Genomic DNA, 27,058 nt, shown 5'->3' on the forward strand with positions numbered 1-27,058 from the left:
AAGAGTTGGCGCAAGAGTTCTCAGAGGGCTATTTGTATTCTGTGTGAGACTTTGGAGAAAAGAGAGACAGTATAGAGTATTATCTGCATAGATAGGTCTTAATAGGATCTACGGATGAGGTGCGCAAGAGCTTCCTTTTCATATCCAGATTTTCTTGGTGTAGATAGGTACTGCACGTTGTTGAAAAGAAACATGAAACCTCAAACACTATTGCTAGAAAGTTGTGGATCCAATTCAATAGAGTGAACTTTGAAATAAGCAAATACTTTCTCCGCGTGTTGAATGAGCAACTCGAAGCCGCGCATAAAAATCTTCCTATTTCAACACCCCCGTTCCGCTGCACTCCCCACTCTCACATTTCGCTCCACACTGCCCACCCCATCCTGCATCCTTACATGACGAATCCAATCGATCGCTTCCAGCAGATGCGGTACGAATTTCTGCGGCTTTTCCGTCACCGGAAAATGTCCAATGTCGGGCATAGCCTTGTGTCTCGCGCCAGGGATCTTGTCACACGTTGCTTGAGACACGGCAGGTGTATTGCTCCAATCGTACTCGCCTGTCAGCATGAATACTGGACATTTTTTGGTGTCGATGCTCGAGACTCGGGTGCGGCCGTCGAAACCGCCGAAGTAGAAGTCGAGGTCGCCGTGGAAGATTCCGTAGGCGCATGCGCTGTACATGTGCCATATGAGATTTTTGTTGGCGAGAGGAGTGGTGGGTGACATCATCTGTGGTGGGCGTTAGCTTTAGACTTGGGGGGCTGCGAGGCGAGTCATTACGCCGTATACCCATTCTGGGTTGAAGAGCGATTGATTGACGTAGGGTGACTGGTCGTTGAATTGACGATCCATGTTAAGATACTCGCAGCTGTAGTTGTCAATAACGTCATTGTGTGGATGGAATACATACTCACCCTTGTAGTGGAATTGTTCCGCCGGCACCAACTTCGTCAGCTCTGATTGCTACAGCTAAACACACTTGACCGGCCATGGATGCTCCGCATATTATGGGTTTGTTCAATTGCAGTTTCTTGACTATTGCGGTGATAGCACCGACATAACTGTCTTCAGTATTTGTATAATCACCGGGACTAGAGAATTTTATGTCAGTACTTTTTCCATCTCATTCGACTGTAGAGCAACGTCAAACTTGTGGCGCTGTGTGAAGGTCAAGAATCTATACTAGGACCTCTAGTCTTCCCAACAACCGAAAGTATATTTCAAATTCCCATGTTTACTTACCAGTGATTTGGAGGAGGGTAACTCTTCCCATGACCCGGTAGATCGAAAGCTATCATATTGCACTTCTCACGCATGGCGACATGATTCATAACCCCATGATATTGTCGACCGTCTGCTCCGGCGGTATGGAGGAAAACTATGTCTTGCTTCCCAGATCCGCTTTGTTCGTAGAAAACCTTGCACTTTCCCCATGTTGGGATGCTCAAATATACATAACGACCAATGATATAATCCTCATCCACTTCAGACTCTTCATCTAATTTCATCGGCCCGCAATATGCGTCATGGAGCACTTCAAGAACTCGTCTCCAGATATGAGTATGCTGAGTGAAAGATCTTTGATCTCCTTGAATTTCGATACCTTGTTGCTTGATGTTCATTCCAAACATACCCCAGTAGCTTTGAAAGGGAGCAACTGGAATTGGCTGAAAGAATTGCTCCCAATGTCTAAGTGATGCTAACAGTGTGAATGAAGCCTCCTGGGCCGTACCAACTCTCGCGTGACATTTACCATTATCTATGGCAATAACTATAATGTTGTTTGAGGTCGATGTACCAATTCCAAAGGTAATCTGGGGAAGAATGGCTGGAGTCTTTACAAAAGCATTATACTGAGGATCTTTGTTAATCAGTTCGTCAAAGGCTGGAAGAGTTGAATGAAGTTGATCTGAGAGATCTGTCCAGCGAGAAGAGGAAGACATCCTGAAAGATCCTTTATTGCATGAATGAATGAAGAGAGTGAACTGAAAGAAAGTGGATGTGTAAAGAAACGGGACGATGTTTGATGAAAAGGTGTTATATTTGGCCTAATCTGCATGAACAAAACATATTGGTGAGAGTGTCACCTACCCCGCAGCAAGAACATGACATCAATATACTTGCACAACTTGGCAATAAAAACAAAATACGTCTCCAGCCAAACAATATGGAGTGTGCATTTGAGCTAGGGAATTGATGAGCAACAGAGGCACATAAGAAGTGGTTTCTGAGAAAGTCATTCCATGTGCTAGTGGACATTGCTTTACCAACTGGTATTCTTTAAGATTGGTGTTTTGTTGACCTTCCACATAACTCACGAATAGCATGCGGAATGTGTTCTTGTCTTGGTTCTTTGATCAAGATATCTTGTTTGTCTTGGGAGTTGGCGTGTAGTTGAGTGAACATAGGATGGATACATATGTTTGCTCTTGTTATCTGCTCAATGCACCAAAATCTTGAATTTGATCTCTTGATTGCATATGAATGGTATGGGCAAGAGCTATAATGCTTCTCAAAGTACCAACATATTGTATGACATATTTATATGAGAAATCTTGAGTGTCTCATTCTGTCCTGTACAGTAATACAGTCCAGTCTCGGGATCAATACCAGGAGATCCGAGGTTTAACCGATCTGACTGACTAATAAACCTGCACAAACACAAAAACATACAAATGGGTCCGAGCTGAAGCTTTAGATACCAGATCCTTACTCTTCTAGCGGCCGCTAGATCTGAGTTCCCAAAAATTAAAATCATCGAATCAATAAATCAATAACTCTACGCGCCAAAGTTGATTCAAGTCAATTCTTCAGACACAACCCCTCCTTTCTACCAACTGTCAGTGACAATTCCCTCAACAAAGTTCACAGAAACGATTCAAAGTAACATGAATCGCAAAGCATGTTAAGTTGGGCCAAAGGATTATTCTCCTCACAGCTGGAACCCGAGAATCTGGAAGAGGATCCGATAAGTGATCAAACTGATAAGATAATTCAAGGTAGATCAAACTTTTTTATTATTTGCTTTTGAGAAACCTGAGATTGTTGCACATCTTCCCAATCGTACTTGACATAATTGTTTTGGGTAGGAAACTGACGGTCACTTCCTAATCTAGAATCCAAAACAACTCGATCTCTCCTGAATAGAGATCCAATCATGGAGAATTCTCGAGAACCTGCAAGTGACCAATTTGGTAGCATAGATGACCACATTGGTAGCAGTACGAAAAAGCACAAGAAAGATAAGAAGAAGAAGAAGAAGAAGAATAAGAGTATGGGTGGATCAGCAAGTGTTCTACAGAGAGAATATCAGATTGCTGGTATTCAAGAAAGCCCAGAAGATGTCGGCGCGTCGGAACGAAATCCAACTACTTCACCTACACCACCCTCGGAATTGAGCGCGAAAAAGGAAAAGCGAAGACGACAAAAGTCAAATCAGAACGCTTATACTGGGGATGCAGATAGACAAGAGGCAAGTTCAGAGGCTTACCCATCTGGGCAAGTTGACCAGCCAGAGCTTGATACAGAAGAATTGACTGAGTTGGGCAACACTAAACAATTAAAATCGCAACAAAAGCGCAAGCATCGAAAGTCTCACCAAGAAGAATCGCAGAATAGCTACGAAGACTATGTCTCAAATGAGCCAGTTGACGCAGCACAATTGGAAGATACAGAACATCAAGAACCTGAAGTCGAAATGACAACCACCGATTCGGCGTCGAAAAAGAAAAACCGCCGCAAGAACCACAGATCCAGTACATCACATTCGGCACCACTAGGTGAAGAGGAAGTTCTCCGACAAGTAGAAACTAAGGCCGAAGAGGACTTGACCCATGCAAGCGAAAGATCGAAGAAAAAGAAAAAGTCAAAGTTGGAAAAGACAGTTGCATCAGAAGTTGCTCAAGGGAATGAGGAAGCTCGCGATCGAAACCGGTTTCCAATTTTAATCGACGATGTCCCTCTAGAAGATGCTTTGAATAAGCATTTCGGAGACGAATCTTACCTTTTGAAGTCGAGCAAGAGAGATCAATCACAAGAAAACATTGAGGAAAATGGTACTCAGGTGCTGGGCAATAATAGTCATACTTCTGACAAATCTATACCCTCAAAGTCAAAGGCCAAAAAATCTGTCGCTAAACCAAAGACTCCGAAAGTCAACCGAACGGAAGCTGGCGATGCAAACTCGGCTGCCCTACTGAATCAATTCATTTCTGCCGGCAAGAATCGTCGCTTGGAATCAGAACCAGTTGTTCCGTCTGCAAAGGCTCTTGGGAAGAGACCAGCTATTGATGAACAAGTTGAGCACCAATCGAAGAAAAGAAAACAAATTGATCCAGATCCCAGGAATGGTGACATTCGCTCCATGTTTTCTGACGATGCTCAACACGGAGGTTCCACGGTGACTGCATCAAAAACCAAGCAAAAGAAAAGACAACCTGCATCGAATCTTGAGGTGGTTATTTCATCACCTGCTGTAAGAACAAGCCGTTCTGGGAATGAAGAGATGGCAGGCTGGACTGCTTCTGATAAAAGATCATCATCTGCTGGGAAAGCTCAAGACACCTCGGATGATAGTTCAGAGTATGAGGAACAGTCAGTGGACACATCAACCACTCGTCGAAAGCGGTATTTGCCTGTCGATGAGCCTTCTCTAGTGGCGATGGAAACACCAAAATCGGGCAAAAAACCAAAGCAAAAACAAGCACCATCCGAAAAGTCGACCAACAAAAAATCCGCCAAAGCCAAAAAAGATCCTTCGGGCGGAGCTAAGCCAAAACGCAGCAAAAGTCAATCTGTTACGAGACCAAGGAACGGGAATGGAAGACTCAACGAAGACGAGACAAGGAGGATCGCAGACGCCGTGGAGTTGTATCGTGTCGACAATGGCCTGGAACAGCATGCTCTCAATACCATCATTCAGAACAATGCTCTCATCGATGGAAAGAAATTTTGGGATTTCATGACAGAGGAAGTACCTGATGTTGCCAAGCGAAACCTCCAAAGTTGGTGTAGGAGAAACTTTCACAACTATGCAGCACGAGGTATCTGGACTCCCGAGCAAGATGAAGAATTGATGGAACTCTTCAAGACAATGCCCAAAAAGTGGTCTCTCATCGGTGCTCAGCTCAATCGTTTGCCTGATGATTGTCGTGATCGTTGGAGAAATTACTTATCTGTCACAAATTTAGAACTTGGTCCCTGGAAACTTGAGGAGGAAAATCAGCTCAAGGATGCTGTCAAAAGGTGTATCGACCTCGTTCGCGAAGATAGACGTCGAGAGGGACTACTCACACCTGAGGAGGAGAAGGACGATACTTATCACGAACACGATATAAGCTGGATGAAAGTCAGTGAGCTCATGGATCTTTCCAGGAGTCATCTTCAGTGCTATCGAAAGTGGAAGTCGATCAAAAATCGAGAACGAGCTAGTACAGATGACCTTGTCGCGGAACGTATTGTAATCAGCAACAGCTGGAAGAACCTCAAAAGTTATCAGGAAGCAACCAAGACTCTGGCTGGAGAGAAGTTACAGTTTTTAAAAGCTATTCGCGATAGTAAAGCAGGAGCAGAGAGTAAGATTGATTGGAGAGCGATTGATGAAAAGCTCGATCGAAACCACGATGCAATGGAAATGAGAATCTGTCTCCGCGGCTTGGTACATAATATTACAACCCATGCTAATAAGACTCTTCAAGAGAATGTTCAGCTACTCATCGAAGCATATGAGCAATCAGCACCTCATGAACCCGAAGGTTATGTTGACTTGCCTTTTGAATCGACCGGTCTCAAGAAGAGAACCAGGAAGTCGAAAACCAGTGCTCTATTTGAGGACAATCCCGAGCTTTACGACGTCGGTGGTAGTGGCTCCAAGGCCAAGATGAGACATCGCATGCTTAAGACAGATGAATCACAAGGAGATCGCAATTCTGCCGGCAGCCAGGAGAGCGAGCAATTCAATAATTCTGTTCAAGTTCCTGATTCGGCAAAGAAGTCCAAACGTGCAGCTCTTGTCAAGAAACCAATTAAATCATTTGCACTGAGCACTGAAAGGGTAGCAGATAGCGACGTCGAAAATGACAACGATGATGGAGTACCAACCAGTGCGCAGAAGCCTCGATCTGAAGACGAAGACGATGATGAAGATGTTCAGAAACCACGATCGAAGACAAAGAAGGCTAGCCATAAGAAGAGTCAACTGGCGACCAGAACAAAAATTGTCGAAGAGAGCAGTGAAGATGAGCCAGAGCGCCAGCCAGAATCTGATTCCAACTCAGATTCTGAGGATGTTGAAATGGCTGATGCACAGTACGACCTGAACGATAAATATCCCAGTAATGAAACTTCTCAATCTACTCAATTTCACCTCGGCAGCAGTGGCTCCAATGGTAACAAGAAGAACAAGCATTCCATCAGCCGTAAGCCAGATATACCTCTCGATGACTCCGTTCACAACTACTCTCCCGTCGACTCCGATGAAGATTCTGAAATGCAAGACCCAGATGAATTACAAGTTCCTGCTACACCAGAACATGAATTGCAAGAGGGATATAGCGAGCTGAGAGAAGAAAGTGCAGACCTCGATGAGTCTGGTCAAGTTTATCCAAATGGTCAAGGCGATGCCGAGAGTGATGCAGATAGTATCATGGACGATATGTCAGATATTCCAGCCAAAGTCATCAAGAAGAGGGCACCTGGTATTAATGGTGAGGGGGGCGTATATTTTGGCAGAGAGTCAAGCGTTGACCTCGATCAATAAATAAGAGACGCGAGAAGAAAGGTACACACACTATCACAGTGGATTGGTTGGTTGCTTGTTAGCTTATGAGCGGAGGATACCCGGGGAAAAGAAATTTGCAGTTGGTGGGAGTTAAGGGTGTGTAAGGGATATGGTATTGTACGTTTTTCATCTGTACAAGTCAGTGCGTTTCAAGGAACATAAAACCTAGGTAGTTTGTGAGCACCATTCAAATGACTGCAAGCGAGCATACACATCTCAGATGTAGAAATCTTAGGAGACTAATCACCAAGTCATAGTAATGAACATACGAACCATAGATAGCATGAATACAGATGGTAAAGTCCAGAACTCTCTGGTAGTGCCGCTGTGGTGATTATTTTCCATTTCTAATTTCTTAAGGTGATGAAATTTACTAAAGTAGTAGTATAAGTAAAGTATCAAAATGTATAACACCGAGCCGACTCTGTCCTGTTGGTCCTTATCATAGAGTGTCTGATACACCATGGCTTTTTGCAATTTGTCCTCCCCCGCCTGACCTTCCTATCCTTTTGGAAGGAAGATTGTGGTCTGATCGCTAAAATATGCACTTATATTCCTTGTGTGTGGTTTTTGGGATGTGCATCATGTCGTTATATATCATACCAAATCATAATAAACCCCTCCCAGCCAATCCCTGGTGTTCCCCATTTCATCAAATCCTCAAGATCATCTAACATCAATCCACTTTTTCTTCTGATGACGCTGATGACAATACAGAAGAAGAATCAAATTCACTCTCAGGATACAGGTCAAGGTGGGGATCTTGTTCGTACTCCTCATCTAAATCAGGAATTTGAAGAATAGAACAAGTCTGCTGGGAAGACTCATCCACGTGAGTGCGTATGCAAGAACCCGTCGTTTTGCTTCCTCCATTTTCAGGGGTGGAGTTCTGTTTTCTATCATCGCCATCTTCTTCTGATTGTTCGTCGCGTCTGGAAACGTCTGAATCTGAAGTATCACGAGATAAGGGGTTGAGTTCTGGATCTCCGGGTATGGTAATATCGTTTTCGAAGAACCTGATGCTTTGGAAATAGTTGTTGAAGTGCTCATTGCGGTTTTCTAGGGCCGGAAAAAAAGAAACGAGGTCGGGGGTGGGGAGGGAGTGCGGGGTGCGGGGTATGTGGGAGGATAAGGAGGGTGGAGGGGAGTGAGGTAGATGAGGTGGATGAGGTAGGGATGCGTTGGGTTTGTATGTGTAATGATATGCATCATCATCATCTTCTTCTTCTTCTGGATTGTTTTCCATATCCATGTTTATAGCGAAGTCGCTATCGATATCGATCTCATATCCATATTCATTTCTTGGAGAGAAACGAGATGGCTTTTCTACAGCGCCCGGTGAGTAGCGAGGGAGCCCTGTCCCTGTCTCTGTCTCTGGCCCAATATGGCGCGAGGCTTCATGTGAGGCTTCGCTCTTGGGCGTTTTGAGCGAAGAGCTACTGGGATCTGTTAGAACCCAGTAGTGGTGTCTTGAATTTGTAAGGTTGGATGGATTCATAGGTACGTACACATTATCTGCCGAGACATTTCTTGCTGGTGAAGAAGTCGTTCTTGTTTCTTTTGATACGGGGGTACATTTGATATCTTCCTCTTCAGATATTGTTGTTTCGGTCATTGTTACCCAGTCGTTTTGATAGGGGGTGTTGTGGTTTTTAGAGGAAGTTCTTGATGGGTTGTGGTTGTTGGTGTTGGGAGAGGAATTGGGTTTGCCTGAGGGCATTATAGCATGGAGATGAGTTGAGTGGGTATCATTATCTGAAAACGGAGTTGATCTGTTGATAATTCATGGATATGGGTTGAAGAATGAGCGTTTTACAATGCAACGATTAAAGTGTGAGACGGGATACGCAGTGAACTTTATAGAAGGAGGTTTTGGGACATGGGCATCGGGCGAGGGAAAGTCAAGAGGAAAATTACCAGGAGAGCATGAGTTCATAGATTTTTGTGGTTTTGTATCTACAAGATATTTCTTCTGCGAGGCGTACGATGCACTCGGTGACGGAAAGGGAAATTATACACATATTGTATCTATATTGATCCATGACCGAGTATCCACATGTGAATATGTGTTCTGCCGTGATGATTTGTTATAAGCCAAGAGGCAAGCCTTCTTCTAGAAGACAAAAAGAAGGAATCCTTCCGGGCAAGGATGCAAGGTACCCAAGATACAACCATGTCCAAGAGTCCCAAGGCTGCGACTGACACTCCATTCTGAACCACGAGATGTGAAAGAGAGAGTACTAACACCTCTGGCTCATGTGTTCTTAGGCTCTCCTGCCTATTCTTCAATATGCCCTGTACAACATCAATAACATCCCAACCCCAAAATATACCCAAGATAATGTGCCTCACCACAACGTCATCGTATACTGCATGAAATAGTGTAGTAGGGTAAGCTCAGAACCCAATCTTACTGCACTCAAACTCAGAACCCAATCTCGGGATTCATCTTTCCCATCTCAACCTCGTGCATCTCACCCTTTCGCATCCCAACTTACCTCATATTCAAGCCCAATATAAATCCGAAACCCACTGCATGTATATGGTAGTATAGCGGCAACTTCTGACCAGAGATTGGATAGTTTAATCCCTCATACAAATAAACCCTCATGTAAATAGTCAGAATAAGAGAGGCAGACAAAAGGGTTTAAATAAACCTGAAATTCAGATGAAACCGAAGATGCTGGTAAGAGAACATTGCTAAGGTCCAATTGATACATGAGGCTGAAGGATGCAGGGGAGATACCAAGAAGTGAGAACAACGAATACAGGGTGGGGACGGGAGAAGATGAGGCTGGCGGGCGAGTGCCATTTGATAATAGGGAAAAGGGGGTGTGAAGATCATGATGGAAGCCTCGAATTTGGAAGAGGCGAATTGTGAGAAGAGGGACAATGTGATAGGTGGTTTGGGGAAAGGCTAGTGGCTGTGCCTGACTGTGGCGGCGGCACAGTAATCTAGCCAAGCCGGATCGAGGAAAGATGCATCACCCGTCGACATAAATACAAGGCATTAGTATCGTGATGTGAAAGCCAATGCATTATGATGTCTATTAATCGTGTGTACTTTTCTCCAACCTTTGCACAGCAAGGCGCAAAAACGCCTTGAAATCTCTTGAACATACGAACCCACACGGCTAACAACATCGGGCGTATTAAATTATCCCGAGTCTATGCCCTATCCTTCTATTAAACATTGAGCGTTGTATGTGCCAGCACATATCAGAAGTGAGAATTTTGCCTGTATCCTCTGTTTTCGAATCCAATCCCGCCGTACCAAGTTCCGTCTAATCCTTGTTAACCTATCCCAAATCTATTCCTGCCATAACCCCCATAAGTATTCAGCCCGGCAAAGAAACAACTGCGTGCAAAAGCGCAAAAGCGTCACCTCGATGTCGTCGAGTCTGTCTTTCCCCCATGCGATTCAGAAGTCATGCTCCTACGTAGCATTTCTAACTGTACGTCCAGAAGACACGGGGATTCCGCAGAATCACACATGTAGGAGCCATCTTGAGATGTCTTGGCCTTTCGTGCGCGAGCTTGTCGCTGCTTGTTTTCATGCTCCAAGGATTGCAATTGTTGTTGATATTCAGTAAGAGAATCCATAATATTGACAATGGAGATTAAATTAGAATTCGTGATCCTTTCGGAAAGCAATTGTGGGCGTGACTGATTGTGGCTGGAAGGACCTGATCTTGTACTTCTCAGAAGCTGCGGTGAGATCAAGTATAATGTAGGAATTTGGTAGTTGACAATTCTGAATTAATTGCTGGGATGAATTATGAGCTCGGTATGGATGGAGAGTTGAATGGAGGAGGATGTTGAAGGTCATGCAATGTGCTTGATATATTTGTTGGAATGGGATTATCCCGTATCTAAAAATAGATGTTGGATGGATTCGAAACGAAGTCTTCTGATTCGCGATGGAAGCAAAAGTGTATTGTTCTTGACTCGAAGGAATGTGACTGAATGTTCTAAGAACTTTCTAGGGATATTATCAACTAAATATATATCCTCATGATGGTCAAAGTTCATGTCTCGCAGATCTCCTGTAATGTTAGCGCCAATTTATCGTGGGATGCGATGAAGCAATCCTCTCACTCCTCTGTTTCGTCGATTAGCCGCCTGTCTCAAAATCTTTGCCGCATATAATTCTACTTTTCGGAACCAACGCGTACCTAAAATGATTTGAGTAAACACGGTAGACTGTTGTATATCTAATTTAAAACTCGTAACAGATTTCGACCTGCCGTAAGCCGCGAAACTCCCATAATTGTTACAGAGCCGTTAACATCGTCTGATGTTAATAATTCAAAGGCCATAATAGGACACACCTCCAAGAATTTCAAAACGGAGCTTCCTGAGCTTGTATCAAACGTTCTTTCTCCTGCGTGGCTTTGCATCTTCGATGACATCTTTTTCGCCAATTATGACAGGCTCAGTTCGTTCATCCATTGCATCGCCACCAACTACCCATGTCTTCATTACCTCCTTGACCTCCTGCAGCTTCTTCGCTTGCCCTTTGGCTTCTCCAACTCGTCTGATGTAGCCCATGTAAACTACCACCTCGGCAATGCCAACCAGGAGACTACCACTCATACTCAAAGCTAATCGGGCAGGTGTGCTCCACCATCTTGCAGCCATCCATAACCCAAATGCACAAGCAATAATAGATACAATGACATTAAATATAACAGCAATTTGTCGATCGATGTCCGCATATGTAACGTCGTCATCCTCGGTGTTTCCTACATCTGGAAAGTTGGCAGTGAAAGCATGAGCGGCAGATGTAGACGGGAATCTTTGTGCAAATGTTTCCATGGGAGGCGGAGGATTTGTCATTCGATCATATGCTCGAGCTTCTTCTTCGCGTCGAAGTCTTGCCATTAGAGCTTTGTATTCCGACGTCTGCAGATGATATAACGTTAGCTTAGATGCCTATCTCCCAACTCCGAGCATGTGCCATTTGAAACATGTAGTGAATATCTTAATCGAGCTTATTTCAGATATACCAAATTGTATTGGCGTCGGCAGATTTGAATCATAACTTACAGGCTCCGCCTTTGGTACAGGAGGTGAAACATAGACACGAGAGCCTCGAAGCAAGAGCTCCAAAGTGAGCGGTGAAAGGTTATGTTTCTTTAAATTTCGAGATAGATCAATGGCTTGACCATGAGATATGGGATTACCGATTTTAGGATTTTCTAACAGCGGTTCCTGTGACACCTTTGCATTTTCTGCCAGGTTTGCGTCTTCCAAACTCGCCGTGGACACATCCTGCTGGACCAGCAATCCAGTCTGTGTATGCTCTTCAGTTATATCTGCATCTGTCTCGTTGTCTTCTGTGTTCAGTTGGACTTTGTTTTCCGAGAAGGTTTTCGGATTGTCTTCTCCAATTTCTCTCTCCAGTTGCTGTTCACTAGGCAGCTGTGTTGGCTCGTCATGAGAATGGGTATTTTCGAATTCATGGAGGATTTTTAATGCTTCGACTATAGTCGGAGTCATGGTAAGGAGAACCATTTTCACGTTCTATGAATGTATCAAGTAGTTCACCACAGTCTCAGATGTTTGTGATAGCTCCAAGTATCATTTCCCGCTTTCAAAGCTTATCGGTAAAACTTGCTTATCGGCATTAACTTGTCCGACAGTGGTCTAGTCCAACCGAAATATTCATGCTCGGAATCTTGCGGGGAATAATTTTTATATTCCTTACATTCTTCCATAAATACTAGGTTTACAAGGACTACTACGGCCGCTTTTGACTTCGAGGTACTAATACGTGGAATTGAGTATTAAAACTGTCCTTTCCACAAAGAAAAATTGGTATTTCGACATAGTGGGGGTTTCACAGGCCATGAGGAATTATTCAATGAGGGCTTCGAAGCTCTTCCCCAGCTCCTCCATAGCCAGAACGCAGGTCAATGGCGCGTGTTTTCGGTGTCAATTAGCTTGCACGGCATCACTACGTCCTATACTTACTCCTTCATACCATTATAACTCTACAAGGCGGAAGCAATCAACCTGGGCGCAGGCGGTATCTGTGGCGTCCAATGTATTTTCAAATGCTACCACCCGGGCGACAGGAGGGACCGATTCGATAGACCCTTTACGAATGGTTGCGAAAGAGATGAAGTTTCTGACTGGCAACATACGGCAACTCCTTGGATCTGGACATCCCTCTCTCGACACTGTTGCGAAATACTATACACAAGCTGAAGGCAAACATGTACGACCTATGATTGTACTACTAATGTCTAGAGCTACAGCCTTAGCGCCCAAATCTCCTCGATATAATCCCAATCAAGAAATTGCAGATATAGACAACCCAATATCGCCGACTACCATTCTTTCGGATGTAAATCCTACCGCACCTACATTAAACCCTTTGGCACATGTGCCCAGAACATATTCGGCAGCCGAAAGTGACATACTCCCCTCTCAAAGACGTTTGGCTGAGATTACGGAGCTTATTCATACTGCGTCCCTTTTACATGATGATGTCATCGATCATTCCGTCTCGCGGCGAGGCAACCCATCTGCCAATCTCGAATTTGGGAACAAAATGGCAGTATTGGCTGGAGACTTTTTGTTGAGCCGAGCTTCAGTAGCTCTTGCACGTCTGCGTGATGCGGAAGTTACCGAATTATTGGCGACAGTCATTGCGAACCTCGTCGAGGGAGAATTCATGCAACTGAAGAACACCGCGCAAGACGAAAAGAATCCTGTTTGGACAGAAGAGACGATCTCTTACTACCTACAAAAGACATACTTGAAAAGCGCAAGCTTGATCTCAAAGTCATGCCGGGCCGCGGCTTTACTCGGGGGATCAGATGGTGTTACTGTTGATGCAGCGTATGATTATGGTAAGAATCTGGGATTGGCTTTCCAGCTTGTTGATGATATGTTGGATTATACAATCAGCGAGAAAGAACTGGGAAAGCCTGCAGGAGCCGACTTGGAATTGGGTCTTGCGACTGCCCCATTGATATTTGCATGGAAGAATAACAAAGAGTTGGGCTCCCTAGTGGGAAGGAAGTTCTCTCAGGAAGGAGATGTTTTGCGGGTAGGTTATGTTACAATGAGTATATAAGACTTCGCACTAACAGAATTGCAGGCAAGGGAATTAGTGCTACAAAGCGATGGCTTAGAGCAAACTCGTGCCTTGGCTGAAGAATATGCGAGCCGGGCAATTTCTGCCATCAGTGCATTCCCCGACAGCGAGGCCAAGGATGGCCTGATAGAAATGGCGGATAAGACCTTGAAACGAAGGAAATGAATGAAATGTACCAAACAGAAGTTTTTGGTTTGTACCAATGATATCACGCCTTCTGTATCGGATGCAAAACTATTGTATTATACAAAAAGCTTTCAACTTGGCGGGAATTATATAGACAGGATCTCAAGAATCAAAATAGACGTTTAATACCTCCAGGAATCATAGGTCAATTTGGGTATTAATATTAAGCTTGTTTGCACAAATAGCTCTTTGATTCTGTAATCCCGTTTCATGTTTCTGACTATCTGATAGTTTGTATATCTCTTCGGCCTGTAGTCACATAACCTTCCATAGCAATCTTGAATTAACCCAACAACCTATTTCAAATGTATATGTATACCCTTAGGAGTCCAACTATAGCTACCTAGGTTGGATGTGAGCTTTTAAGAACGTATGGAAAGTGTTGTTGTTCGAGCGGCGCCTACACAATGGAAGCAAATGCACCCAAACCATTCGCTTCTATGTCAACCTCAACACGCACCACGACCACATCTGTCCTTTGCACAACAGTACCCTGCGCTGACCACATTCTGCCCGACTTCTTATACCGGTATCCCTCCAATGAATCACATGATACAATAGGAATTATTGGAAACCCTGGCATACTGGCACGGACAGAATGACGTTCTAATCATCACTTCAAGGTTCCTCACATGAGACCATCGAAATGCTCGAGGCCTATTCGGTGAAAAATCTCTGCATTCCGGACAGAAAGCGTTCATAATCTCACTGTGACAGTATTTGGTACTGGGCAACTTATCCGTGGGTGGATGCCATCTCAAAGTAACCATCCAGCTTGAACCCGACGGGTACGGGTATTTACCCGTCAATATTCCAACATTCTCACGGATAGCACTTTCCCGGAATCCAATGATGCAGCTCAGCCATCACTCGCATGGCATTCTAGTATCTGAGCAGAAGATCTTGCGAGCTTGCCGTACCTTGCCGACTCTTGATTTAATGAGGTAATACTTGAGAACCTCTATAGCGATATCATAGTGTTGTGAGTATTCATGTTACAATCGATGTATACTCAGTCATATTACCTTCATACCTAGATACCAGCCCTAGACAACCCTTCTTCACACGAGGAAAAGAACTCTGTGACATGAAGAAAGCTGATTCTGGGGGAGTGAGATAACTTTATGATATCTATGCACGTGCAATGACCTTCAGAATTCTTATTGATTTAATAAGGCAAGGCTGAGAACAAGGCTTTTGAAAGTTGAGAGAACAATCAAAAATGATAAGACTCATATTTCAGTTTCACTCTTTATTTCACCTTTCGGTGTACAAAAATGAAGGGTTCATGCATTGGTTCATCGGATGTCGAAATGTTCATGAGATGTATGTTGGATGACTTGATGGAGTATATTTCTTAATCAGTTCGAGCACGGACCACCACTTTAACTAGCGTGTTTTCACAACTTCTATCAAAATGACCCGAAACGCGTCTCCCCAAATCTTCAATATATCATGACCACAAGAAAGATTGTCACAAAGATTCAACACCACAACCCGAAGTAACAATGGAGAATCATTCAAAAAGGTATCAACTCACATACATATTCACTTGCAAAAGCACAGCCGCTAATTATGTACCCTAAGCAAAAGTAATGCTACCATGAGAACTTATTCTAAACGCACAAGAGGAAGCAATCAAAATCTCTCCAACAAGAGACAACGCGTTGATGCTTCGGAATTCGTGCCAATTTCTTCTCCAGTTCTTTCTGGATCGGTTTCTTCTCCAAAAAACTATCCTAGGGATAGATTTGAAGAGAAACCACGTTCTCCTCTGATTCGTTCTCCTTCGAAGCAGCCGCGGGGAGAGATCGAGAATTTCTCTACCATAAACTCTCGAGTTTTATCTCCTGGATCCGTCAGATCTATCTCTCCTCTCACGGAACTCAAATCAAATCAGCAAAATCGACGCGATAATGAGATCAATTCTTCCTATTCCCCTGACTCTTTGAAACGCAAATCTTCAACGAAGGTTCAAGGCGCCAAACTCACTTCTACCCCGGAGGCTTCGAATTCTACGACAGTCTCGAGATCTAGTTCAAGGCTGCAGCATAAGACAGGCACTAATACGACGAAATCTCCCTCTCCTGTCTCAGAATCAATTTTTTCAAAAGAAAGTCTTGCATCGAATCATACTAGAATTGATTCAGAACCCTCAAGGCAAAATCCACGGAAAAATATTACTTCGGCTTCGAAAAAAAGACTAATTTCCCCCTCGTCAGAGATATTAACCAGACAAGATACCACTATTACTTCGAAGTTCCATCCAGTGGAGAAAGCTAACAAATCTTCTATTCGAAGCTACTTCAAACCATTACCACAGCCACAACCACAACGATCTTCGAGTCCACCAAAATCACAATCCTCTACTCTTTCGGATTCATCTCAGCATCCAGTATCATCTCCTCCTTCATCGCCTCCCCCAATACCCCAGGGTTATCCCATATTGAAAAGAACGAAATCGGTTCGACGTCGCATCAGCACCAAACCAAACCTCCCAAAGATCGACACCATGTCTGAAATTTATGAAGACGATTTGCAAGAACTATGTGGAGATTTTACCGATGATTCACGAGTTGAATTGATGGAACGTTATCAAGATGCTCAAGACATGAGAGACCAAGCCATCATCGATCGTGGCACTCTCATCCCTCTTGCTGACCAGGCCCTTGAAGCTCCAGAACGTGCAAGGCTCAGAGCCGAGATCGCCCGCCCTATGGGGTTTGCTCTTCATCAACAAATTCTAGATCTAGGGCAATCGTTCTCCAATAAATGCCCTAATTGCGGCATGCAGTATGCGATTAACGACCCCTCGGACCAGCGCATGCATGATCAATTCCACAAGATCTTCAAATTGGGCGGACCTGTTTTCAAGCCAAAGTACGTGAATACTCAAGCATGGCAAAAGATAATTGATGGCGAACTTCACACCGTCCAGTGCATTAGCTGCAAGGAATCCGGTCCCGTCAAGAGTCTTGTAGAGAGTATCCTTGAGGCTACTTTGATGGATATGGATGGCATCTTACCAACTCCCGCGCAACTCTGGTCCATGATCACCAGCCCCAACGACTCTAAAGATCTTATTCCTGTTCCCCGCTACAAGGTCTTCCTTTACGTTATCGGCGCCCGTCCAATTGGTATTCTCCTCGCCGAGCGAGTCGGCAAAGCAACCCCTATTATGAACACCGCCGAAACTGCTGAGAATGCCTCGCTCTCGATCTCCCTCTCCAATGCATCCCCAACTCTCGCCACCTCTGTCAATTCCGTCTCACAAGAAGCATACATGTGCATTGATCGACTCTGGGTCCACTCCGATTACCGCCGAAAGGGCATCGCTACATCTCTTGCTAACCAAGCAAGAGAGAAGTTCATCCCGGGTTTGATTGTCGAGAAGAACCAAATGGCTATTAGTCATCCTACTTCTGTTGGTGGTCAGTTTGCGGAGAAGTATTTTAAGGGTGTTTTCGAGGGTGCGAAGTATGCGATTGGTTGTCTCTGAGCGAGCACAGACTGGAATAGGAGATAGGCGAAATGGGATTAGTACTGAGCAGAGGAATTGAATGGATGAATACATGAATGAATAAATGAATGAACGACAGGGAAAAGAGCGGCTACTCTTGGCGTTTTGCGATGATCCAATTTCAGATAGGAAAATACCTAGGCTGGAACCCTAGTGTTCTTACAATGAAATAGCGGTCTCTTACTAAATTTCTGACATGTGATGTTACGTGATACTTTGAAATATAATTGGTTGTAGTACAACCTGAAGACTGAAGTGGGTTAGAAGTTGATGATATCCTTACCTGTTTTCAAACCATTCATCATAGCTTTATCTCTTAGTCTCTTTTGATGCCCCTCGATCTCGGATCGATATTCCAGCCCCTTGATATTGTATTGCATTCTCTTGAGGTTTCAGGATATGATCTGAACTTTCTCTCAGTTGGGTTGAAAGTGGGAAGTAGATATGGCTCAATCAGTTTCTTGAGCCTGTTCGACGAATAATTACCCGGAAGCCATTCAGGTGATCAAACGATACCTTCAAGATATGTTTGGACAATCAACCAGAAGCTTAGGACATTCTTGATTGATGTGTGAGGAGCTTGAAAATGGTACACTGCTAGCACCATTTCACTGGATGGCCAAAATATCAATAACTCGGAATAATTCTAAGAGACTGAGACGCACCGCAAGTGCTTTGCCTAGCCTTTCGATACTGCAAGGATTCTGAAGCACCACTCCCTCCAAAAATAATTGCATCTCATCACCAGGTAATTTGTAGTAAATCAACATATAGCGAGTCGCGGTTTGACATCCTGCAATCTTTCCATCGTATTCATTAATTTCCCGCTGACCAGAAGAATACTGAACTCCTCAGACTCTGCTTCATCGTTTATCCCATCGCATCGTTACGAGATGTGAAAATTCTCCTTTGACAGTCTCATCCAATCGGAATCCTAATGTTCATTTCTCCCCATCGCCATGCGTGATTCTCTCTTATCACGGCACAAGGCCATCTCTTTTCCTTCTCGACAATGGTAATAGATTGAAGAGAGCGGAGTTCGTGTTTCACCACTCCTATACGAGACCCATTGAATTCCTCGAAGCGAACATGAAGCTCTCACTGCCGTTTGCTCAGAACCTACTAAAAGGTTATCTAGTCCTGATAGACAGGCTCGACAGGGTATTCCTTCCTCCTACGCAGCATCATCCTTTCCATCCGGAAAGTATAGGCTTCACCTCCTCCCCTGAAAATTTAACAAATCTCCAAAATCCCACTACCGTGGACCTCAGGCCAAGCCCCCAAAAAATGAAGTTATTCATAGTACCATTCTCTCGTATTGTACGAGACAGATATACATATCCATGTAGCTCATCACTTTAGCGTCCGAGATAGCTTATATTTGATCGGCACTTTCCACGTGGGATGTCAAAGCTGTCTTTGTACCGAATTCTTGCGATGGTTTATTGTCCGTGCTTTGTTTCGTTGGATGATATTAGCACGATATCGAAATCAGCTGTCAGATATCAACTGCAAGATGATATTTGAAGAAAATTGTTTCGTCGGTCAATGCACCCGTATGCGCATTGATTCTGATGCTTTAGCCAGGAAAGATATCGCGGTAGTTTTAGTTAACTCACGATGGATCAATCACAAGGGAAAATCTGTGTGCATACCTATGTGTAGAATTATCTTGCGTGAGAAGTCTGGACGAGTGTTCAGGGCGACAGGATGGGTATATGAAGATGTTGAATTCTCTCCACAACTACATCAATCTTCACTGATCCAGCTCATTCATTCTTTCTCTACTTCATCATAATACATTCGATTAACTTAACTTTCTTTCAACAACATTCGTTAAATTTTCATCAAAGATTTCCTCTTTTACTTATTTTCCATTCATTCGCTGATCATCTCGTATCATCCACCCTCCCAATATCCACAATGAGAACCTCATTCATCTCCCTCCTCGCCATCACCGGTCTTTTCGGAACCTCTCTCGCCGCCCCAACACTCGTTGGAGTCGAGTCTCGTGCCCCCGCAAACGCAACCGATATCATGAACAACTTCTACACCCAAGTGCAAACCCACACCGGAACCATCAGTAAGCTCTCTTCTCCAATTCACTCCCCTTACATCCCCTCTAACACCCCCCAGACTCAACCCTCAACACCATCACCTCCTCTTCCAGCTCCGCCCAAAACAGCACCGCCCAAGCCGCCATCTCCAAAGCAGTAACAAACATCATCACCGCCGCCACCACCACGAACACCGCTCTCAAAACCCAAAAACGCGATCTCGAAGCTCGAACGTACTCGACTCAAGATCAACAAATCATCAGCGGTACTTGCGCTAACGCCATCACTTCGATTGCTGGAACCATGGGTCTTGTGCAAAACACGTTTGGAGGAGTATATACCGGTGGACTGATCGGTGGGTTGGTTGGTGCTCTTGGTTTGGTGTTGGGTACGTTGGATGCGATTGTGGGGGATGTACTTATGCTTGCGGGAGCTTTGATTGGGGGTGTTTTGGAGGGTGTGGGTGGTTTGCTTGTGGGTATCTTGTTTGGGAAGTGGTAGATGGGTGGGCTTGTTTGGGGGTGGTGCATTTACTTTCTTACTTGCTTCGGATTTCGAGCTTGCGGACGCGTAGACTTGATGGAAAGTTTGGTTGAAGTGCTGCCATTCACATCTAAGATGTGGATTTTGAGATTCTGCTTAGATCTAGGGTTTCCTGAGGGATTGTCGGTGGGGGTGTAATCTAAATTTGGAGGTTGTGTGCTGGACATGTGGATGGCAATAGTTTCCTGCAAGTTGCTTTTGTTTCTGTTGAATAATATTTAGTGTTTGAACATTTCATAGAAAATCCAAATGCTCTTAAGATCTCAAAAACTAGTATCTCGCAATTTCAATGCAGTTATATTGCACCAGGTTTGAAACTCCCGTGGACTGACCATCCTAACCCAACCCTCCCTCCACTCTGATCACCCATAGCTCATAAATTAACGAAGTCGTACTACGATATATTAGCACTCGCTGAGGAAAGCCTGGTCTTTTACTATAGGTAGACAAACCTTTGCATGAAAATTCAGGACTACTGCTAGAACACCACATATCTTCCTCTGCCAGATTCCAGGTCAAATTAACTTTAGGGTTTCTCTCTCCCACCAATCTGAAGCCAGCCATGCATCCCAATCCGGCTTTGTTGTATCTGTGTAGAAGTCAAATAGGGCCATTTGTCCCACACGTCTACATAATTTTGCATCTTCGGGATCCTCTTGCAAGATCAGACATTTTAACGTCGTTATTGATCCCAGCATGGAAATGCGACCTCTGGAATTACTCGGCAACGGCCTTAACCCTACGAGCATAACTTTGTACTTGAGCGGAGAAACAGCCGACCAATCGGGGGCTTTCTCATCCCAGTAGTAATGACGAAAGATCTCGAGCCTGGGATGTTTATGAATGGGTTTGGCATCTATAGATGCTTTAACTCCCACACCTGGTATTTTAATTTCGACCCCCTCTTCGAGAATAGTTCGAGGGACGTAGAAGCTGAAGTCGTCATCCCCAGACGACTCTACTCTTAAACAGAATTCGATTTCGTTGGCAGGATTTCTATATTGACCTAGGTGAATCAACTTCAGCGTCAGCGCGTCGACAATGATATGGGCGTATCTGACAGCACCATAAGGATTCGCGCTAGAAAGTTCGATGTGATGTGACGAGAGAATAGGATCATAAAGGGTAGATGCTAAGCGAAGTGGCTTGTCGTAATGTATATCTCCTTCATTCATAACAGCCCAGGACCATGAGGGTGCTCGGTACTGCATTGTACGACGTGATTTCCTCGTCAGAGTTTTCCATAGCAAGTTTTCCCGGAAATATTTACTCCATATTCCAGCTAAGTAATGTCCTCCAACTCCTTTGTGGAGTAGTGCTGCAATGCCGGCAAAGGCTGGGAGTTTATCATTTGGGTCACTCAGATTTCGGTTACAGTAATCCTCAACCATAAAATGATACTCGCGATTCATTTCTAGCAGTTCTTCCTCGGAGATTATCGTGAACTTATCATTGTAATTTTGGTTAAAAATAAGACTTTGTGTAATTATCGGATAAATGTAGCTCTCACTCGAGGGGAAACCCCTACCACTTGATGGCGTGCCGTCCGCAGATTGAAATCCACATTGGCATTGCCAATAGATTTGTCTGCGACCATACCACAATATTCGAGGTGAGAGTATTCTCTCTTGCAATGCCCAAGCTCGAGATTGTAGAGGTCCATATCGCATCAATCCGGCGAGATCTTCACGCCGCAAGATGGAGCTAGCAATTTCCACAATGTCATCAGATCCACTATCTTTTGACAATTTAAGTTTAGGCTTCAAGTCGCGAGATTTTGGTGATCGAGTGTGAAGTATACCATCGGCAGCTTTGTGTGCTGCTGCTGCTCCGATAGTTAGGACAGAGTTTCGATATATGTCTCCCATCTTTGTTGATTCAGTTGACCAATCGTGTATGGAGTCTTGAATGATACATAAGGAATCGATCCACAAATATTGAAAGCCGAGCCCGCGAGTGATCAAAATTGCGTCTCTGAAATTAGCTGGTAAGCTTGTCATTTTGATCTCTTTCTGGAGCGATTGCAGATTCGATTTTGTTAAAATGGTCTCAATTTCCCCTCCCCAACAATGGCTCAGTGCGGTATATTTTCCCCTCAGACCGTTGGCCACAAAAAGAGATGGATTCGCATCTTCCGAACCAACATCGATCACCCTAGAAGGTAATACTTCGTCTTCAACCGAAGGACATTTCGATTCAGAGTGTTCAGCAATGCAAGTGTTCATCCAGCCTCGTGCAATATCGAAGTTTGCGTCTGATGCCAAATCCTCGTCAATGATAAATTGACCTATTCGAGTATCGTCGATAAATTTAGGTTGGTCTATTCAAAATCAGTAGCCAGTAACAGGGCAAGGCACCTTTCTCAACAGGGCTGCATATTCAAATCCACAATACCTTTCGGCGTCTGCAGAATGCAAATCATAACAGTGTAGCTATTATAATACCCATCATCGTGCCGCTGTTTGAAAGTCAAATGATCAAAAACCTTTGCTCTTTGGAACTCTTGAGAATATAGATGCGAAGCCTCAATTTCTACTCGCAAGTCTAGGGGCTTATTCCCGGCCTCAATGTTTCGAAAGCTTTGCTCCCGTGTAGATAATGTACCATCATAGTCTATTTCAACCTCTTCTTCCTCGCATTGCCGTTGAAGAAGCAGACAAAGCTCACACCCAGACGAGGCTGCAGTCACGAGATCATCGTATCTTTTGTGATGCTCAAAAACTAGGTAGTCATATGAATCCCGACTCTTACCACTATTGGCCTTTGCCTGCTTGAGCAGGTCGGTTACATTCAAGCGATCACACACTGTGCAGAGCATGTTGAGCGTTTCGAGGATGGTTGGGGGTTTCTGATGGAATGTTGTGAAGTAATGTATCTATTCTTGACAGATGATGGTTTGAAAAGTCGTTCATGTTTACAAGATAAGCAAGCATGTCAAGGTCCAATGAAAATCGAGACGGGGGTAAGCTCTGCGGGGTAATATTAACGACGTCTCCATTTTACGAAAGATACAGGCAATAGCATCAAGATTTGGAATGGATACCCAAAGGATAGAGTCAATCGTTGGAACATAAGACTCGGAACTGAAAAGGTAAAGATAGATTGAGATGAGAACATGAAGAATTGATGTATACGAATCATGTAGCTGTATGCTCCTGATGAAAAGTTGTGTCGGACACAAGACAAGCTACCATCAAAACTCGACAGACTGATGTAGGGTACACTAATCCTGAAATGGAATAGTATCTGGGGTAAACTACATTCAATAGCGAATAGCTCGATACAAAAATGACAGAAGCTTAAGGGAGATTCAACTACAACGTCTGAGTAGCTTCGAAATTGAACAATTCATTGACCACCATAAAACATGTGTACCACTTTCTTCACAAGCATTCTTAAGCAGACAGTATTCAATAAGAAACAAGAAAAACACCACTACCTTACCGATACCATCAAAGAAATCCTCTCAAGACCAGCTTCGTTCTGAACCTCGAGCTCGCTCACCTCCCGTTTACGATGTAGCTCTGAAGGACAAGAGGATCTGACTGCCCCAAGACCACAATCACCGACCTTGAAAGTTCACGCAAAGATTATTGAATACCACTTCACGCGAACATCGAATACAGAACTAGCACGACTAATCTGCATCTCCAGTCAATCAAACCCGATACCATTGAACATCCACAAAGCATTTGAATCCCAACATCACGATGTGCGATTCTCCAAAGGGTAGCGATGTATCGTAGACAGTCCATCAAATAAAGAGCACATCATGACTGGCACCTGAGAAGTCGTCGTTAGGTGAGATACACATTCTCGCACCACACCCACGCGCCCCTTCTTCCCCCAGCACCACAAAGATCCTACGTGCAAGGAACAGGTACAGTACCTAGGTAGCGAGAGACAAATAAAACCACGCAGATTATATATACATATATATATCATTACATACCTCCACATTTCACTTCCCACACATCAGAATCGCATGACTAAAAATAACCACACTCCTACCAACATTTCCATGGTATCCATGTATACCCAAGCATACCATACATATTCCCTTCTCAGATCAATCCCGAGACAAACTACCTCCCCCACAAGAAACCCCATCAAACCCCAAGAGTCTTCACATCCACCTGCTACTCCATCAATACACCACACCAAACCCACACCCATCCATCACACACAGAGCCGCACAGAAAATCATCACAAACAAACCCAACCAAACATAAAAAAGTAAAAACATCCCGTAATCAATTTTTCATTCATTCATTTATATATTCATATATGCATATATTCATCGCACCATTCCATCATCCCACCATTCATCCCATCCACCATCCATCCATTCAACCATCCAATTTTTTCATTCACAAACAATTAAATCCCCACTCCAAACATACCATCCAACCATAACAAAAGCAAGCGAACGAAGACGACGCGAAAAACAACGACACGGCGATCAAAATATCAGAACAGGACCAAGAACCAACTTGTGTAGAAAAACAGATAGACAAGATAAACAAGGTGAAGAAATGTAAAAAGTAAAAAGGTAAAAGTGTTGAAACAGCCGGACCCGAGTATATCTTCATGTAGAGAGATAGATAGATATAGAGAGATAGAGAGAGAGATAGATGAGTCTCAAAGACGAGAAGGACATCAGCACCATCCCCCAAACTAAACCCTCAAATCCCTCTCCAATCTCCCTCTCAACCTCTCAATCCTCTCCCTCTTACTCCCCACACTACTCACACTATCCGAAGGCGCGACGCTCATCGCACCCCGCGGATTAAAATAGCTCTTCCCATCCTCATCCACCCCCCTATCAAGACAACTTTTCCTATCATTCCCATCCCTCTCGCCCCTCCTCTCCGCATCCCTCTCCCGATCGCCCGCATGCGTATACCCACTTCCCTGTTCCCTGTACCCACCGCCATACCTCGCACTCACCACCGTCGACGCCGGAAGCGGGACATCCCTCGCGCGACTACGTTCGCTCACCGCACTAACCGACACATCGTCTCGCTCCCACGTCGCTTCGGATCGGGGAATGCGTTCTCGCGAGCTCGCGCCTACTTTTGACGGTGAGAATTTAATCGTAGTATGTGTATGACTGATCTTACTTTTTGCATCATCGCCTCTCGGCGCCTGTGAATATCGGGTTGGAGCTGCAGAAACTTGCGTTGGAGCAGGTCCGTACTCGTATTCGGATTCGCGCACGCTGACTTGACTTTTGGGGGCGCGCGAGACTTGGGTGGGGGCACGACTGACTGCTTTGACGGTGCTGGTTCGCTCGCTGACTTTGGTGGGTGCGATGCTCTGGGCTTTGTCTCGGATGTTGATTGCGGTGGGTGGTCTTGCCGTTCCGGCATTCGAACCTTCGCCCTGATCCGCTGCGTTACGACGGATTTTCGTGCCTGTGTTTGAAGGCGCGACGGAGCTGTAGTAACTACGTTCTTCAATGGGGCTTAACACGCCCTCTCTCTCACGTTCGCGATCACGTTGAATGCGCGAGTAGCTAGAGGCAGGGGGAGGCATAGGAGCATGTGGCGCCTCAATAACTCTATATCTGTGTGCTGGGCCTCCGACCGAAGAACCTTTCGTGCTGCTTGCGATGGTTTCCGCATGACCGGTGGTGTAGCTTCTTCTTAGACCCGGCATCGGTTTACGCTCTGGTTCTAATTCGTATTCGGGATCTTCGCTTTTGACCATTGCATATGCGAATGCAGCGCCTGCAGCCGCGCCAAGAAAAGTACCCACGAGAGCTTTGTTGGTCATGCCGAAGAGCCCACCATTCTTCTCTTTTTCTTTTTCTTGCTCGGCGCGTTCTACCTCGTCTACGTAGACGGTTTGCTCCTCGTCATGACTCATGTCTCGGCGGATACTAACTTGTGTACCCGGATGTCCATGACCTGCATAAGTTTCTCTCCTCATAACTCTGGGGAAAGTTTCTGCTCTTCGAAAAGGTGGGTGTTCTGGAGCTTGAGATTGAGGAGCATGGGAAACTTGTGTTCGGGCAGGTGCTCTGGAAACGTGACTTGGAGCTACAGCACGGTATGCTTCGTCTGAAGTAGGGGAAGTGGAACTACCAGCTGTACTTCTGGCAACTTCTTCTTGCCATTGAAGAACACGACGAGCTTCTTTTTCAGTCGCAGCTGTGACTATAGTTGGGGGACGGGAGGATTCTCGACCGCGGGAAGCCATGTTCGGTTATGGCGTCTAGTGAATAATTTGAATTTGTGTTCCGTTCTTTGTGTTGTTTGTTGTTCAGGATAATTGTGCTTATTTCGAAATCTAATATGCAATGTATTTTCTTATACTTGTGAAAAGGCGAACGAATGCTTGTGTATGTGTGTGTGTATGTATATTCCCCAACTGAAGTAAAGATGAATGACTCGAATCGAGGTGGCGTGAACGGTGTAACGTGTTGACGGTGAGAGGGGAACGGTGAATGTATGTATTTCAAATAATGCCCAAAATTATGCCGAGAAAAAGGAACATCCGATGAAAATGGAATGACGACCCTGATAAGTTCTAAAAAAAAATGTGACTCCGGTTTGGTCTTGGTTGTTCCTAGTTGCTCCGCTTGATCTGCTAACTACCTATGTAGCTGTGGATTGTGGATATAAAGGCGGTCAGCGGTCAGATGAGATGAGGTGAACTCGTCGTGTGTGCATGCACATTTACTTCATTCAGCAGGTCCCAGAATATGAAACACACAGGTAATGATTGTTAACGATTTAACTTGTCAATCGTTTTTGTCGTTAGATCGATAGATTAAGGTCGATCGTTGAATTAAGTCGTATTACGCTGATGATGCAGAAAAGATCCACGCCGGGAAGCACAAACAAGCTCTCCGGAGGT

General features: G+C 44.5%; 9 protein-coding genes across 9 annotated transcripts; 4 read left to right on the forward strand and 5 right to left on the reverse strand.

The window, feature by feature from the left end:
- Positions 1 to 320: 320 nt before the first annotated feature.
- EAE98_000225 (uncharacterized protein) lies at positions 321 to 1,945 on the reverse strand (the record flags this gene model as incomplete). Its single annotated transcript, XM_038947843.1, has 4 exons — positions 321 to 731; positions 783 to 870; positions 917 to 1,093; positions 1,245 to 1,945. 4 exons carry the CDS (start codon positions 1,943 to 1,945, stop codon positions 321 to 323), a joined length of 1,377 nt encoding a protein of 458 aa, XP_038815520.1.
- Positions 1,946 to 3,159: 1,214 nt separating this feature from the next.
- Positions 3,160 to 6,759, forward strand: EAE98_000226 (uncharacterized protein; the record flags this gene model as incomplete). The annotated part of the gene is made up of 1 exon (XM_038947844.1): positions 3,160 to 6,759. One exon carries the CDS (start codon positions 3,160 to 3,162, stop codon positions 6,757 to 6,759), a length of 3,600 nt encoding a protein of 1,199 aa, XP_038815521.1.
- A 351-nt stretch (positions 6,760 to 7,110) lies between these two features.
- EAE98_000227 (uncharacterized protein) lies at positions 7,111 to 8,655 on the reverse strand. Its single transcript, XM_038947845.1, has 2 exons — positions 8,289 to 8,655; positions 7,111 to 8,219 (listed from the first exon to the last, which is right to left on the reverse strand). The coding sequence occupies exons 1-2, from the start codon at positions 8,498 to 8,500 to the stop codon at positions 7,457 to 7,459; spliced, it is 975 nt and encodes a 324-aa protein (XP_038815522.1). The 5' UTR covers positions 8,501 to 8,655; the 3' UTR covers positions 7,111 to 7,456.
- Positions 8,656 to 11,148: 2,493 nt separating this feature from the next.
- On the reverse strand, positions 11,149 to 12,297 carry EAE98_000228 (uncharacterized protein; the record flags this gene model as incomplete). Its single annotated transcript, XM_038947846.1, has 2 exons — positions 11,149 to 11,685; positions 11,830 to 12,297. 2 exons carry the CDS (start codon positions 12,295 to 12,297, stop codon positions 11,149 to 11,151), a joined length of 1,005 nt encoding a protein of 334 aa, XP_038815523.1.
- A 334-nt stretch (positions 12,298 to 12,631) lies between these two features.
- On the forward strand, positions 12,632 to 14,053 carry EAE98_000229 (uncharacterized protein; the record flags this gene model as incomplete). The annotated part of the gene is made up of 2 exons (XM_038947847.1): positions 12,632 to 13,840; positions 13,892 to 14,053. 2 exons carry the CDS (start codon positions 12,632 to 12,634, stop codon positions 14,051 to 14,053), a joined length of 1,371 nt encoding a protein of 456 aa, XP_038815524.1.
- A 1,529-nt stretch (positions 14,054 to 15,582) lies between these two features.
- EAE98_000230 (uncharacterized protein) lies at positions 15,583 to 17,772 on the forward strand (the record flags this gene model as incomplete). The annotated part of the gene is made up of 2 exons (XM_038947848.1): positions 15,583 to 15,602; positions 15,662 to 17,772. The coding sequence occupies 2 exons, from the start codon at positions 15,583 to 15,585 to the stop codon at positions 17,571 to 17,573; spliced, it is 1,932 nt and encodes a 643-aa protein (XP_038815525.1). The 3' UTR covers positions 17,574 to 17,772.
- A 1,356-nt stretch (positions 17,773 to 19,128) lies between these two features.
- EAE98_000231 (uncharacterized protein) lies at positions 19,129 to 20,152 on the forward strand (the record flags this gene model as incomplete). Its single annotated transcript, XM_038947849.1, has 2 exons — positions 19,129 to 19,677; positions 19,731 to 20,152. The coding sequence occupies exons 1-2, from the start codon at positions 19,518 to 19,520 to the stop codon at positions 20,150 to 20,152; spliced, it is 582 nt and encodes a 193-aa protein (XP_038815526.1). The 5' UTR covers positions 19,129 to 19,517.
- Positions 20,153 to 20,381: 229 nt separating this feature from the next.
- On the reverse strand, positions 20,382 to 23,143 carry EAE98_000232 (uncharacterized protein). The gene is made up of 3 exons (XM_038947850.1): positions 22,589 to 23,143; positions 20,647 to 22,514; positions 20,382 to 20,588 (listed from the first exon to the last, which is right to left on the reverse strand). The coding sequence occupies exons 1-2, from the start codon at positions 23,010 to 23,012 to the stop codon at positions 20,710 to 20,712; spliced, it is 2,229 nt and encodes a 742-aa protein (XP_038815527.1). The 5' UTR covers positions 23,013 to 23,143; the 3' UTR covers positions 20,382 to 20,588; positions 20,647 to 20,709.
- A 1,728-nt stretch (positions 23,144 to 24,871) lies between these two features.
- On the reverse strand, positions 24,872 to 26,398 carry EAE98_000233 (uncharacterized protein; the record flags this gene model as incomplete). The annotated part of the gene is made up of 1 exon (XM_038947851.1): positions 24,872 to 26,398. One exon carries the CDS (start codon positions 26,396 to 26,398, stop codon positions 24,872 to 24,874), a length of 1,527 nt encoding a protein of 508 aa, XP_038815528.1.
- Positions 26,399 to 27,058: the final 660 nt, after the last annotated feature.

Source organism: Botrytis deweyae, assembly GCF_014898535.1.
Source record: "Botrytis deweyae strain B1 chromosome Unknown BDEW_001, whole genome shotgun sequence".
NCBI classification, from domain to species: Eukaryota; Fungi; Ascomycota; class Leotiomycetes; order Helotiales; family Sclerotiniaceae; genus Botrytis; species Botrytis deweyae.

What these genes read in the sequence shown, in the direction of transcription:
- EAE98_000232 (XM_038947850.1), bottom strand. Translation starts at nt 23,012, where the DNA reads ATGCTCTGCACAGTGTGTGATCGCTTGAATGTAACCGACCTGCTCAAG. An exon ending in CATTCTGCAGACGCCGAAAG is followed by an intron (nt 22,515 to 22,588) that starts GTATTGTGGATT and finishes GATTTTGAATAG; the next exon opens with ACCAACCTAAATTTATCGAC.
- EAE98_000227 (XM_038947845.1), bottom strand. Translation starts at nt 8,500, where the DNA reads ATGCCCTCAGGCAAACCCAATTCCTCTCCCAACACCAACAACCACAAC. An exon ending in AATGTCTCGGCAGATAATGT is followed by an intron (nt 8,220 to 8,288) that starts GTACGTACCTAT and finishes AACAGATCCCAG; the next exon opens with TAGCTCTTCGCTCAAAACGC.